Source organism: Gekko japonicus, unplaced genomic scaffold, assembly GCF_001447785.1.
Source record: "Gekko japonicus isolate JY-2015 unplaced genomic scaffold, Gekko_japonicus_V1.1 scaffold3957, whole genome shotgun sequence".
Taxonomy (NCBI): Eukaryota; Metazoa; Chordata; class Lepidosauria; order Squamata; family Gekkonidae; genus Gekko; species Gekko japonicus.
This window is the reverse complement of record NW_015176566.1, coordinates 69,700-83,657: the sequence shown is the minus strand read 5'-3', so window position 1 is coordinate 83,657 and position 13,958 is coordinate 69,700. Positions and strand designations below refer to the sequence as shown.

Below are 13,958 nucleotides of genomic sequence, written 5' to 3'. Positions count from 1 at the left end.
ATGGGAATAAATTACACAGAAGTAACAAAATTCATCATTGCTGGGTTCCCAGGTAACAAGAAGATTCAGATTTTGTATTTCATCATCTTCCTCCTCATTTATCTACTGACTCTTTTGGGAAACATCACCCTGCTATTCACACTAAAGGCAGAGACAAGCCTCCACACACCTATGTACTTCTTCTTGAGCAACCTTGCTGTCCTAGAGATTGGATACACCTCAGTTACTCTCCCTAAACTCCTGGCAATCTCTATTGGAAGAGCAAGAAATATCTCTCTTACAGCATGCCTAACTCAGTCCTATTTCTTTTTCTTCCTGGGTTCCACAGAGTGTTTCTTTCTGGCAGTCATGGCTTATGACCGTTATCTGGCCATCTGCAATCCACTGAGATACCCAATACTCATGTGCAACAGAATGTGTGTCTTCTTAGCCATTGGTTCATGGTTTACTGGATTTTTAAATCCTTGCCCATCCACCATCCTGGTTAGCAGGTTGTATTTCTGCGGCAATGTTATCAACCACTTCTTCTGCGATGTCCCACCACTGCTCAGTCTCTCTTGCAGCAACACTCACATCAGCAGAACCATCATCTTCATCAGCTCATCTGTCATAGTGTTAGGTACTTTTGCATTGACTATGCTTTCTTATGCTTGCATTCTGGCCACCCTCCTAAGGATGTCCTCAGCTACGGGTCGACAGAAGGCATTCTCCACCTGCTCCGCCCACTTGACTGTGGTCTCACTCTACTATGGAACAGTGATCTTCATGTATGTCAATCCTGCAGCCAAGACATCAATGGAAATGAACAAGGTGGTGTCGTTTATCTACAGTGTGGTAACCCCCATGCTCAACCCCATCATTTACAGCTTGAGAAATGAAGATGTCAAAAAGGCTTTGAAAAGAATGATGTTAAAGAAATTTTGTGCAGAAAGGCAGACTGCTTAGAAAAAAAATTACTGCATGTCTGTGGGGTTTTATATTTTATATTTATGGACTGGACAGTTACACACAACTCCACCAATTTATTTTTGTCCACTCAGCCAACAAAAAAGGCTATCATGATACTGCATATTTTGAGAGTCCATTCTGGAAAGACTCATGTGAACTTTGAGTTAATGGCTTTTGAAAGTGAAGCAAGACTTTTATTATGTTGTCTATGTTAATGATGATGATTAAATACTGCTGGCAATAGCCAAGTGATTTTGTTTCTGGACAAGGTATGGACAAGGTATGTATAGAGGGATTTAGTTTACATTTTAATGGTTTGACTGTAGTTGTAACTATATGTTAACTATTTCATTCAGGCAATTCACATTGAACTCCCAGGCCACTTCGTACTGAAGGACTGGATATACAATGCCGTGCTTAGAAGGATAACAGAAGGTATTGTCTCAGAAGCCACTCAACACTTCAATGGAAAAAGAACACTCAAAAGAAATTATGAATGTTTCACAACAAAGGTGATGGTAATACGTTTTGATGGCTATGGATATCCCATCTCAATGTGCCTTTAATGGCTCTGGCCCAGTAGCCATCAGATGTGGAAGAGATTACCTCTACCCTACTAGTGGGAAGACAGGTATATAGGAGAAGAAAGCATAGAATGTGAGACTGGAAATGGAAAGACACAGATAGTGAAGATGACAAACATTCCTGAGGAGAGAACTGAAGCACCTCACTGGTGAGACTCTCTCTGTGAGAATTAATGAACATAAGAGAAGCCAATGCTGGATCAGGCCAATGGCCCATCTCGTCCAACACTCTATCACACAGTGGCCAAAAATACCAGGTGCCATCAGGAGGTCCAGCAGTGGGGCCAGGACACTAGAAGCCCTCCCACTGTTGCCCCCCTCCCAAGCACCAAGAATACAGAGCATCACTTGCCCCAGCCTGAGAGTTCCTATCTATACCTTGTGGCTAATACCCACTGATGGACTTCTGCTCTGTATGCTTATCTAATACCCTCTTGAAGCTCTCCATGCTTGTAGCCACCACCACCTCCTGTGGCAGTGAATTCCATGTGTTAATCACTCTTTGGGTGAAGAAGTGCTTCCTTTTATCTATTCTAGCACAACTGCTCAGCAATTTCATTGAGTGCCCACGAGTTCTTGTATTGTGAGAAAGGGAGTAAAGTACTTCTTTCTCAACTTGCTCTATCCCATGCATAATCTTATAAACCTTGACCATGTTATAAACACTCAGCCATGAAGTAGCAAATCTCTAGCAGTGCCTCTGTCCCTCCATTCTACCTGTATATCCGAATAAACCAAATACTACAAAAACACTATAAGACACCAGTTATTTGTCTTTCCAAGGAGACCAGCCTGGATAACAGTTAGCCACTGGAAGTTCTCACTGCTAGGAGAAGTGGGGTGAGTTTAACAGTATCCGAATTACCTTCAAATAGATGTTATCGGATAAACAAAAAAAATGTAATGAAAAAAGCCTATTGGGAATTTGTTCTCCAATAACCATAGAATTTAGGAATGGTGACATGAATTACCCAGGAGCCAGAAGGGTAACTTATTGTTGGTATCTATTATTTTAGTTGCCATCTGTGTTACCTTATACCTTATAATCATACATACTGCTTTACTCATACAGTTTCCTTAGGCAGTTTTTTTGTTTTCATTGTTCCTTGCATTATAAGAACAGAAGAACATAAGAGATGCCATTATTGTCTCAGAAGCCACTCAACACTTCAGTGGAAAAAGAAAAAAGAAATTACGAATGTTTCACAACAAAGGTGATGGTAACACTTTTTGATGGCTATGGATATCCCATCTCAACATGCCTTTAATGGCTCTGGCCCAGTAGCCATAAGATGTGGAAGAGATGACCTCTACCCTACTAGTGGGAAGAAAGCATAGAATGTGAGACTGGAGAAGAAAGCATAGAATGTGAGACTGGAAATGGAAAGACACAGATAGTGAAGATGACAAACATTCCTGAGGAGAGAACTGAAACACCTCACTGGTGAGACTCTCTCTGTGAGAACTAAGGAACATAAGAACATAAGACAAGCCAATGCTGGATCAGGCCAATGGCCCATCTAGTCCAACACTCTATCACACAGTGGCCAAAAATACCAGGTGCCATCAGGAGGTCCAGCAGTGGGGCCAGGACACTAGAAGCCCTCCCACTGTTGCCCCCCTCCCAAGCACCAAGAATACAGAGCATCACTTGCCCCAGCCTGAGAGTTCCTATCTATACCTTGTGGCTAATACCCACTGATGGACTTCTGCTCTGTATGCTTATCTAATACCCTCTTGAAGCTCTCCATGCTTGTAGCCACCACCATCTCCTGTGGCAGTGAATTCCATGTGTTAATCACACTTTGGGTGAAGAAGTGCTTCCTTATAATCATACATACTGCTTTACTCATACAGTTTCCTTAGGCAGGTCTTTTTTGTTTTCATTGTTGCTTGCACTATCTCTAGTACTATTGCATTGTTCATTGGATGTTTTATGGTTAGATATATTCCTTTGTTATTCTGTAATCCACCTTCAGTCTAAGTGAGAAAGGCAGGTTATCAATAAAATAAATGAAATAAAATAAATATTGATCACTTCATAAAATATGGGGCGGGGAATCATTCAGAACACAATCCACATGTTGAACTTAACCCTTGGAGTTAAATTTAAAGCATTCTGTGGAAATTTGTTCTGAGAGCCAATGCAATGTAATGTTTACCTGGGATGTGCACTGAGGGAAAAAAAAAATGTTACAGTTTTGGATCCAGGCTCAATGGTGGTGGGCATTTACCATGATAGCTTCATTTTGGGTAGATGTTACCACTTCAGGTTAGATATCCATGCCATGTTTTCAAATTCCAGATTATTGGGAACCCCCCCCCCAATAGACAGCCAATTTAAGGAGCTGGAGAGGCAGCCACTGATGATAATACTGCTTAGTTTCCTCTGAACACAGTCCTCCCTATGTTCTCAAGACCCCCTGACTTTCAAGCAGGTTCAGCAAAAGGGCTTCATTTTACTGGACCTTAAAGTAAACAAGTTTCCACTCACATACACTACAGACATTAGTTGGTGTATATTTTCTGGATTGTGTGGCCGTGGCCTTGGAAGACCATGGCCACACAACCCAGAAAATATACACCAACTAATGAACTCTGGCCATGAAAGCCTTCGACAACATACTACAGCCAATGTTTGGTGTAGTGGTTAAGTGTGAGGACTCTAATCTGGGAGAACCGGGTTTGATTTCCCACTCCTCAACTTGCACCTGCTGATGTGACCTTGGGTCAGTCACAAGCTCTGGCACAGTTGTCCTTGAAAAAGAGCAGTTTCTGTCAGAGCTCTCTCAGCCCCACCCACCTCACAGGGTGTCTGTTGTGGGGAGGGGAAGGGAAAGGAGTTTGTAAGCCACTCTGAGACACCTTTGGGTATTGAAGGGCGGGGTATAAATCCAATCTCTTCTTCTTCTTCTTATTTTCAAGACAGACAGTTCTGGGCTAGCAGTCATTGATGATACCACCACCAAATTAGTTGTTAATGCAGTCCTTCCTCTTCTCTCAAGGCCATCCAAATGTCAAACACATTCAACAAAGGGGCAGGCCCATAGCCAGGATTTTTTTTTAATTTGGGGGTATTGAAATAATTCAGGCACGCCACACAGACACCCCCTCGGGAGCACCAAAAATAAAATTAAAAATGGAAGCTGGGGGGGCCTGGGCAGGGTGGGAATTTGGGGGGGGCAGCCGCCGAAATGCCCCACTGTAGCTATGGGCCTGAAAAGGGGCTAAATTTTACTGGATCCCAAAGTATGCAAATTTCTGCACACATACACTGCAGACAAAATGAATGACAAAAGTAGATGACAGTCCCTTGGACTGGAATTTGTGCTCTCACCACAGGTAAGTCCCCCCCAGTAATCCTAGTTCCCAGGGACCAACATACTACTCTGAGAGATGTCATTCAAGTCCTAGATAAGTTTATCAGGTCCCAGAGACAATTATTCCACTCTGGGGGCTGTCAATGCAGGCCCAAAGCAGATTTCTCTAAATCCCTGACTTTCATTGTAACTTTTTGTGTCCTGTAATGTATTTCAATGGAACCCATGCAAGTCAATTGGCATTTCAGATGCCCATTGTATTCAGTGAGTCTTCAGGTATATCCCTTTGTTCCCAGTTGGCATTCTTTTTTGTCCATTTCCTGTTGTTTTCAATGGACAGTGAATTCCAGGGTCTGGGGCAGCAGTCACTGACCATAATATCACAAAATTTGCCCATTTATTTATTTACTGCCTTACTTATTTATTACATTTTTATACCACATCTTTGCCTGTTAAGTCTTGGAGCCATTTACAATAAAACATTCAACAATAAAATACATCTGCACATTAAAATAGCCTTGACCAAAAAAATACAACTACAGTAAAACTTCATAAAACATCAGTAATGTTAGAACAGATCCCCAAGAAATAATCCAGTCAACAATCACCAGCTATAGGCAATGGACAATTCCACACATTTAGCCAATGACCTGATGAAACAAAGTGGCCTTACTTGCCCTGTGGAATGCAAGGAGATCTCACAGAGTGAAGGCCTCATCAGGAATCTGGTGCCAAAGGGCAGGATTAACAACTGAGAATGTTATGCCATTAATGGTATTTGAATTTGAAATTTGAATAACTGAGAAGGCCTGGCCCTGGTGGAAGATAAATGGGTAATCTGGGGGCAAGGCACCTGCAAGAAACCCTGAGATGCTGACTAAAGGGGGTAGGGTGGGTTTAACCAGGATAGGCAATCTGCAGGTGTGAAGTCCCCAGACAATTAAGGGATTTATAGGTTAAAACCAACACCTTGAATTGGCAAATGAAACTAATTGGGAGCCAGTGCAACTATAGGGGTGAAATGAGCTGACCATGGAGACCTGGTCAACAGCCTGACAGCTGTTTTCTGGACTACTTGAATTTTCCAAAGGGTCTTCAAGGGCAGCCCTATGTAGTCCAATCTGGAGGTCTCTGTTGTGTGGAAGATGGAGGCAAGGTCCAACTGGACAATTAGGGTGCAAATCAACAGGCTTGGCACAGATGGTACAATGCAATTTTTGCCATCGTGGACACATACTTGTCCAGAGGAAAGGAAGAGTCAAGCCACACTCTCAAGCTCTTTACAACATCCACTGCAGTCTGATGGACCCTGTAAAGCATTGGTAACGAAGGCCATTCCTGTGTCCCAGCCTTCCACAGCCACATGACTTCCATTTAAGATGGATTTAACTTCAGCCAAATCTTCCCCAACCATTCCATCAGGACATCTGTGTCAACATCTCACGCCCAATGGCCACCCTCTGTGAGTGTCCTGGGAGAAAAGAGAAGAACCACCACAAGGTAATGCCTCTTACTCCCAAGTAAGCAAGACGGTCAACAGGACCAAATGGTCAATTGTGTTGAAAGTTGCTGATGGATCCAAAAGAATCAGCAACACTGAACCACCCTTATCAAGATGGAGCCAGAGATTCGTCCACCAGAGTAATCAAGGGATTTTTAGTTCAAGAGCCTGGTCTGAAGCCACACTGGAAAGGATCAAGTGGCAATGTTTCACCCAGGAAAGCCTGGAGCTGCCCAGCCACTGCTATCTCAATTACCTTTCCCAGAAATGGAAGATTAGAGACTAGGTGGTAATTGGCTAGGTCCCTCTTATCTAAAGATTTTTTCAAGAGAGGTGTCACCACCACTTCTTTGACGGAGCTAGGGGAATAATCACATAATGCAGCCCCTCTCCTCTTGAGATCACTCACTGATCATTTGCTCACCAAATTATCACCCACCAACCAGAAGCAATGTTGGGCTACATACCTGAGAGTCAATAAACCTCCAGTTTGACCTGCTTTTCAGGAAGTGCAAAAACAGAAGGTGAAGGTGGGTGAATATGGGATTCAAGCACCCAGAGGCCGCAATGATATAGTTAGTATGCTTAAAGTTTCCTGATCATGCTGTATAGCCTGTAATAAACTGCTGATGAGAAATCTACTCTGTCATAAAAGAGGGAAATTAGAAGGGTAATGAAGATAGTGAGCTGAATCCTTCCAATTTATCCCATATGATTCATGCCTATAGGATTCACAAGAACAATGCTATAGCTTTTTTGGTAATCAAAGGTAGCTCTTTCTCCCTTTTTTTCACCAGCATAAAGACTAGTAGGATCCAACCCATTGTATTATATTAGTATACGTCCCGTTTTTTTAAAGGTCTCACTTTGTCTCAGTATATTTTGGGATTGAGTTCACTACATTCTCCCCTGCTTCTGTCTATATCCAACTATTCATTAACTGTAGATGGTTAATGTAAGCTCAGTGGTAAATACATTTGCTCAGTTCTTGATTGATGGAATGCTTATACTGTCATTTCCTAGATGTTCATTAATATTTCAAAGTGTTCCTATTTATTGTCCTAATAAAGTTGTAGCTCAGAGAGGAAATCATTCTTATTCACTGACATGTGAATCACCTAAAGAAAGATATGTAGAATTCCCATTAAATTTTATGTAAAGTGGAAGCCAGAGGCACATTTGAAATTTGTTGCCCAGAAGAGACAGTGATGAATTATGAGCAATGTCTAAAAAGTCTTGATAAAATTTGCAAAATTTGTCCATTAGATTTTGCACATTAATAGAGCCAAGTAATCAATTTCCTCCATGTCACATTTTTTGCAAGAGTCTAAAGTCATCTTTCAAAACTCATTATGTCTTTCTTTTAGGAACATCTGTCGTCAGCCTAATTCAAAAACAGGAAGCCATGCAGCTATATTTCTCTTTGCAGCAATGAGAGTAAAAAAGGCATCTAACAGCTAGTTAGTGGAGTCATCTGGCCTGGACTTTGGGGCAAGGGTTTGGGGCCATGACACACAATGTGAAGGGGGGGGCACAAAGCAGGCTTTAGCATTTGCATTACCATCTAAAGGAAGAATTCATTAGACCCTTAAGTTCAAGTGTAAAATTACCTAACTACAAAAACATAGTGGCAATTTTGCCTTTGCATTTGGCATCCCTGTAGGTTCCTGGTTTAGTTAATCCAGTATCTAGAAAGTAAATTTAGACATGTATGACTGGAAGGAGAGTTAAGGTGGATAAGAAGAAACACACTCATGAAAAGTTTTCACTACAGGGATCAAACACTGCAATTCAGTAAGTAACAGCCACAGACCAAGGTTGGTACGAGAATGGAGAATTCAGTGTGAAACACTGCCTTGAGAATAAGAACAGAGCTGAACATTTGTCCTCGGTGAGCTGAAAGGATATGAAAAGGACAAGACACAGGAAACACTCCTGAAATTTGTTTTTATATAATTTTAATTAAATGACATTAAGCACCCCTCATATATTGCCACAATAACCAGATTACTTAGGTTCATTTCATATGGGCTCTTTAAACCACCTTGGCTTCTGAAGGCACATGGATTTTTTAAAAAAGGAATCACATGCCTTTAGAATAAAATGCAAGACAAAAATTGAAACCAGTTTTAGAGAAACTGGATTAAGGAAGGGCCCTGATGTGGAAGACCCAGGCTAGCCTGATCTCATCAGATCTCAGAAGCTAGACATGCAAACAATGAAAAATCACCTCTGTATGTCTCTTGCCTTGAAACCCTATGGGTTGCCATAAGTCTCAACCCACATCTTGGGGGGGGGGGGTCATAGTTAAGCTCCATTTTCCAGAAGGATCCTAAATTCCACAAGAAAATGACCCAGCACCAATCAGCTTCCTCATTGCCAATTTCACTTCCTTGTTCCGTAGGCTGTAGATGAGTGGATTGAGTGTGAAGTCATCTTTCAAAACTCATTATGTCTTTCTTTTAGGAACATCTGTCAGCCTAATCCAAAAACAGGAAGCCATGCAGGTATATTTCTGTTTGCAGCAATGAGAGTAAAAAAGGCATCTGACAGCTAGTTAGTGGAGTCATCTGGCCTGGACTTTGGGGCAAGGGTTTGGGGCCATGACACACAATGTGAAGGGGGGGGCACAAAGCAGGCTTTAGCATTTGCATTACCATCTAAAGGAAGAATTCATTAGACCCTTAAGTTCAAGTGTAAAATTACCTAACTACAAAAACATAGTGGCAATTTTGCCTTTGCATTTGGCATCCCTGTAGGTTCCTGGCTTTGTTAATCCAGTATCTAGAAAGTAAATTTAGACATGTATGACTGGAAGGAGAGTTAAGTTGGATAAGAAGAAACACACTCATAAAAGTTTTCACTACAGGGGTCAAACACTGCAATTCAGTAAGTAACAGCAACAGACCAAGGTTGGTACGAGAACGGAGAATTCAGTGTGGAACACTGCCTTGGGAATAAGATCAGAGCCGAACATTTGTCCTCGGTGAGCTGAAAGGATATCAAAAGGACAAGACACAGGAAACACTCCTGAAATTTGTTTTTATATAATTTTAATTAAATGACTTTCAGCACCCCTCATATATTGCCACAATAACCAGATTACTTAGGTTCATTTCATATGGGCTCTTTAAACCACCTTGGCTTCTGAAGGCACATGGATTTTTTAAAAAAGGAATCACATGCCTTTAGAATAAAATGCAAGACAAAAATTGAAACCAGTTTTAGAGAAACTGGATTAAGGAAGGACCCTGATGTGGAAGACCCTGGCTAACCTGATCAGATCTCAGAAGCTAGACATGCAAACAATGAAAAACCACCTCTGTATGTCTCTTGCCTTGAAACCCTATGGGTTGCCATAAGTCTCAACCCACATCTTGGGGGGGGGTCATAGTTAAGCTCCATTTTCCAGAAGGATCCTAAATTCCACAAGAAAATGACCCAGCACCAATCAGCTTCCTCATTGCCAATTTCACTTCCTTGTTCCGTAGGCTGTAGATGAGTGGATTGAGTGTTGGTGTTAAGACACTGTATAGAACTCCCACAAGCTGGTCTCTTTCTAGTGAGTAGCTGGAGGTAGGACGGACATATGTAAATATGCTGGAGCCATAGAACAAAATCACAACTGTCAGGTGCGATATGCATGTAGAAATTGCTTTATGACTCAGCCCTTTCTGTTGGTTACTCAGAATGGCATGAACGATAAAAGCATATGAGACTAGAGTAAAGAAAAAAGGGCTAAGCCCTACAAAGACACCCACTGTGAGAAGGGCAACTTCATTGACTGATGTGTCTGAACATGAGATACTCAGCAACGGAGGGATGTCACAGAAAAAATGGTTAATCCTATTAGATTGGCAGAAAAACAGGTGGAATGTGAGTGCTGTGTGGAGAGAAGCATTGAGAAACCCACAAGTCCAGGATATCACAGCCAGCTGCAAGCAAATCCATTTATTCATGAGGCTGGTGTAAGCTAGTGGGCGACATATGGCAAAGTAACGGTCCAAAGCCATAGAGGCCAGAAGGAATCCCTCTGTGCCTACTAAGGTGATGAGGAAATACATCTGTGCTGCACAACCCAGGAAGGAAATGCTTGGAGATTCAGTCCAAAGATCTGCTAGCATTTTGGGTACAGTCACAGAAATGTAACAGATATCTAAGAAAGAGAGGTTGCCAAGAAAGAAATACATAGAGGTGTGAAGAGTCTGATTTAAGAGAACCACAGTGATTATAAACAAGTTCCCCAAGAAACAAATAGTATACAGTATGAAAAAGAAAACAAAGAGGAAAGTCTTTCCTTGCTTGATATTGATAGATCCCAGCAGGATGAACTCTGTGAAAGATGTCTGATTCTCAGAGGAGAGCAAGGTCATGATGTCAAATCTGAATAATGCAAATATAAAAGACAATATTTAAGACATTTTTAGCATTATGGAACTTGTGTCCTTGAGGAATAATTCTGCTATATGGTTGTAGCTGAAGACTTGATGAGCAGTACAGGAACTATGCATTGATTTCCAAAGAATGACTGTTTTGGTGCTGCAGCTAACCCTCCACATTACCCCATTTCCTTATGTATGAAAACTTTCTCCCTTCATTTCCATACACCAGCGATTCTCAGAGTCCCTCCACAACATGATGGTCTTTGCCATCTAATAATGACACCTTACCAATGTCCCCATTCCTTGAACTTTCTTCCAGACTTAGAAATCTTTTTAAAGACTTTTCTCCATTTTCATTTTAAGAATTGTACTTATGTCTTCAGCTTTACCTTTATTAAGGGACTATAACCATGGGATGAGAACTGGTCAATAACAAGTTCAAATTTCCATATGTTTTGAATTTACAAGGTGGCATTAAACAATCAAATACCTCTCCTCCACCTCCCCCATCTACAAGGCAGTAGCAGTAATAACAACCTAAGTTTAGAGATTGTTTTAAGCATACATGATGAAGTGTGCTATATGCTTTGCATGCTTAAAAACTACCATGCAAATTTCTCCTTCTTCTTTTTCTGGAATATATATAACCATATTTCATGCAAGGGTCTCACTAATCACTTGGTAGGCCTTATGTATCCTGTGACAAAATGGATTGCACGGGTACTCTCTTCTGTTACAGAAAATGTGGTATTTACCAGGTTGGTCCAGGTCCCAGGTTCTGCTACACCCTAATGAGGATTCCACCTCTCCAGTTTTCTTTCACCATCTCTTTGATGAAAAAAAAAACATATTTTAAAGATCTACCACCACATTGCAGACTTATGAAGAAGTGCCACTGTAGTCCCTCTGGAAATTAAACACTCTTATTTTTTTGTCTCTTCAATGGCTCTTCTGCAAACTAGGAACTCCAGGCTTTTCCTGCTCAGCAGCTCAAACGTATCCTGGTTCCAATGGAAGCCTTTGGGAATCTTTCCTATTGCAGTAATGTAAATACAAGAATGAGACTGCATTTTTCTTTCTTTCTTGGTTTAGCTGACAAATTAATCTTTATTTGTTTGCTGATAGACCACCATAACTCTGATGCATAAAAAAGCCCTGCTAATTGAACTCATTGATTACAAAGAAAGGAAAAACACAATAGCTGAGCAAGGATTATTAGGGATGGGCACAAACCAAACCAGAAAGCAAAATTCATGATGAATTTTGATCTGCTTGTGGTTCCCAACAGATGTGCATGACAGACCCACCATTATGAACTTCCATGACCTTTCAGACCAGGTTCAAGCTGTTTGTGGTTCATGCATGGGGAAGAAAGCCATGGTTTAAAGGGACACAACTATATGATAATGAAATGCATATAGCCAGAATAAACTTTAAACGATTGCATTTTTATTTCAACATTTTATGCCGATTCTCTCCATTTTTCTTCTCTCTCTTCCAGTGATTCCTATTCTTCCTCCAATTAAGAACTTATCAGATCACTCCCTTTCTACATATAGACTATTACTAGCCTCTAGTAGATTGCTGTTAGTTACTCACTCATAGACCCCAGATAGATCAAGATGGGTAGCCGTGTTAGTCTGTCTGTAGCAATAGAAGAGAGCAAGAGTCCAGTAGCACCTTAAAGACTAACAAAACTTGTGGTAGGGTATGATATCAGATATCCGAAGAAGTGAGCAGTGACTCACGAGCGCTCATACCATACCACAAATTTTGTTAGTCTTTGAGGTGATTCTGGGCTTTTACTGTTTTCTATTGTCATAGGTCCCAAGCTCACAGGAAAGAATGCTTTGGTTCTGCTGGCTACTCTACATTAACATATGATGGTATCTGAAGAAGTAAGCCTTGACTCATGAAAGCTTATACCATGGAAAAAATTGTTGGTCCTTTTATGTTCTAGTGGACTTGATTTTTTGTTCTAACATATGAATGTTCAAACATATCCTGGTAACAAGGCAGCCAGAATGTTAGTTAGGAAAAAAATGTACCCTGTTGCCTATCTGTGAAGGTAGTCTTAGATTCCTGTAGGTTACTATTTATCTTCTAAACTGTAGATCCAACACAGATACCTATGGTTGAGGGGTCATTTTACCATAGCACCCTTCCTGAACAAAGCATTTATGGGTACCAGATATCTATATAATGATATGGCTGGATACTGATCTTTTCCATCTTTCAAATATAAAGAAACAGGTTCTTACTTAGGGAAGATGACTGAATTCTGACTTCATGTGTTTGTCACAGTTCAAAAGACAATGCCTGCCCAATACAAATTATGCTTTATTATGAACTATACATTTGTGCAAGTCATAATTGGTCTCTTGGTGAAGTGTATGTACATAATCCCCAAATGAATAATTATTCTAAGGGTACCATGGTCCCTGGAGAAATTGTCATTATCTTTTGGGATGTGATAGTTGGGCTTGTCATAGGTGAAGTATAACTATAAAGGGACATTGGACCCCAGTTCCCTTGAGGGGTCTTTCAGGCTCATGAGTTAGTTATAGGTGTAGCAGATAAGAAAGTCCATGTTTTACATATATCTCGATATAGTCAAAATGCATATTCAGTTTAAATGCAAATAAAAATCTGCTATTAAATGTAGATTATCTAGTGTTACATAAGTTTAGCCCTATATAGTGCCCTAGTGCTTGTGTTTTGCACAACAGGGAGGAATAAAAAAGGGCAGGCATGTTCACCCCTTGGTGGCCTGTACATATTTTAATGGTCAAAAGAGTTAAAGCTCTAAGAGAGCTGTGCTCAGATCCTCTCAATGCTTTTATAATGATAACAAAAGGCATCAGGATGCCCTAGTCTATCTAGAGGGAGACAAGGGTTTAGCTTTTCTTCTTCTGTGAAGTTTTGCTAATTATTTTTTGTTCCTTCAGCACTCTCTTCCCAATCAGCCCTGACTTCATTTTAAATATAAATGTTTTCCCCTTTGGTTCTTTTTATCTTTGTCTTGATTGAGCACCCCTTTTTCTTTCTTCTTTGTTTCTCTGTCAGTCCCATTCAGGTGTTTAAATGTATATGCTGACCCAGCCTAGGAAACTGAGGGTCCAACTAAAACCCTCCATTTGTCTTTATCTGATAATGGCACACAAGAGGCTAGCGGTAATTCAAAACTAGCAAACTGCTTTATTTCACTTTTGAGGGGAAATGG

The 13,958-nt window shown here is 40.8% G+C and overlaps 2 protein-coding genes across 2 annotated transcripts; one reads left to right on the top strand and one right to left on the bottom strand.

The window, feature by feature from the left end:
- LOC107124114 (olfactory receptor 11L1-like) lies at window positions 1–945 on the top strand. Its single transcript, XM_015427502.1, has one exon. The coding sequence runs from the start codon at window positions 1–3 to the stop codon at window positions 943–945; it is 945 nt and encodes a 314-aa protein (XP_015282988.1).
- An 8,827-nt stretch (window positions 946–9,772) lies between these two features.
- On the bottom strand, window positions 9,773–10,726 carry LOC107124113 (olfactory receptor 5V1-like). Its single transcript, XM_015427501.1, has one exon. It carries the CDS (start codon window positions 10,724–10,726, stop codon window positions 9,773–9,775), a length of 954 nt encoding a protein of 317 aa, XP_015282987.1.
- Between the last annotated feature and the right edge of the window lie 3,232 nt (window positions 10,727–13,958).

What these genes read in the sequence shown, in the direction of transcription:
- LOC107124114 (XM_015427502.1), top strand. Translation starts at nt 1, where the DNA reads ATGGGAATAAATTACACAGAAGTAACAAAATTCATCATTGCTGGGTTC.
- LOC107124113 (XM_015427501.1), bottom strand. Translation starts at nt 10,726, where the DNA reads ATGACCTTGCTCTCCTCTGAGAATCAGACATCTTTCACAGAGTTCATC.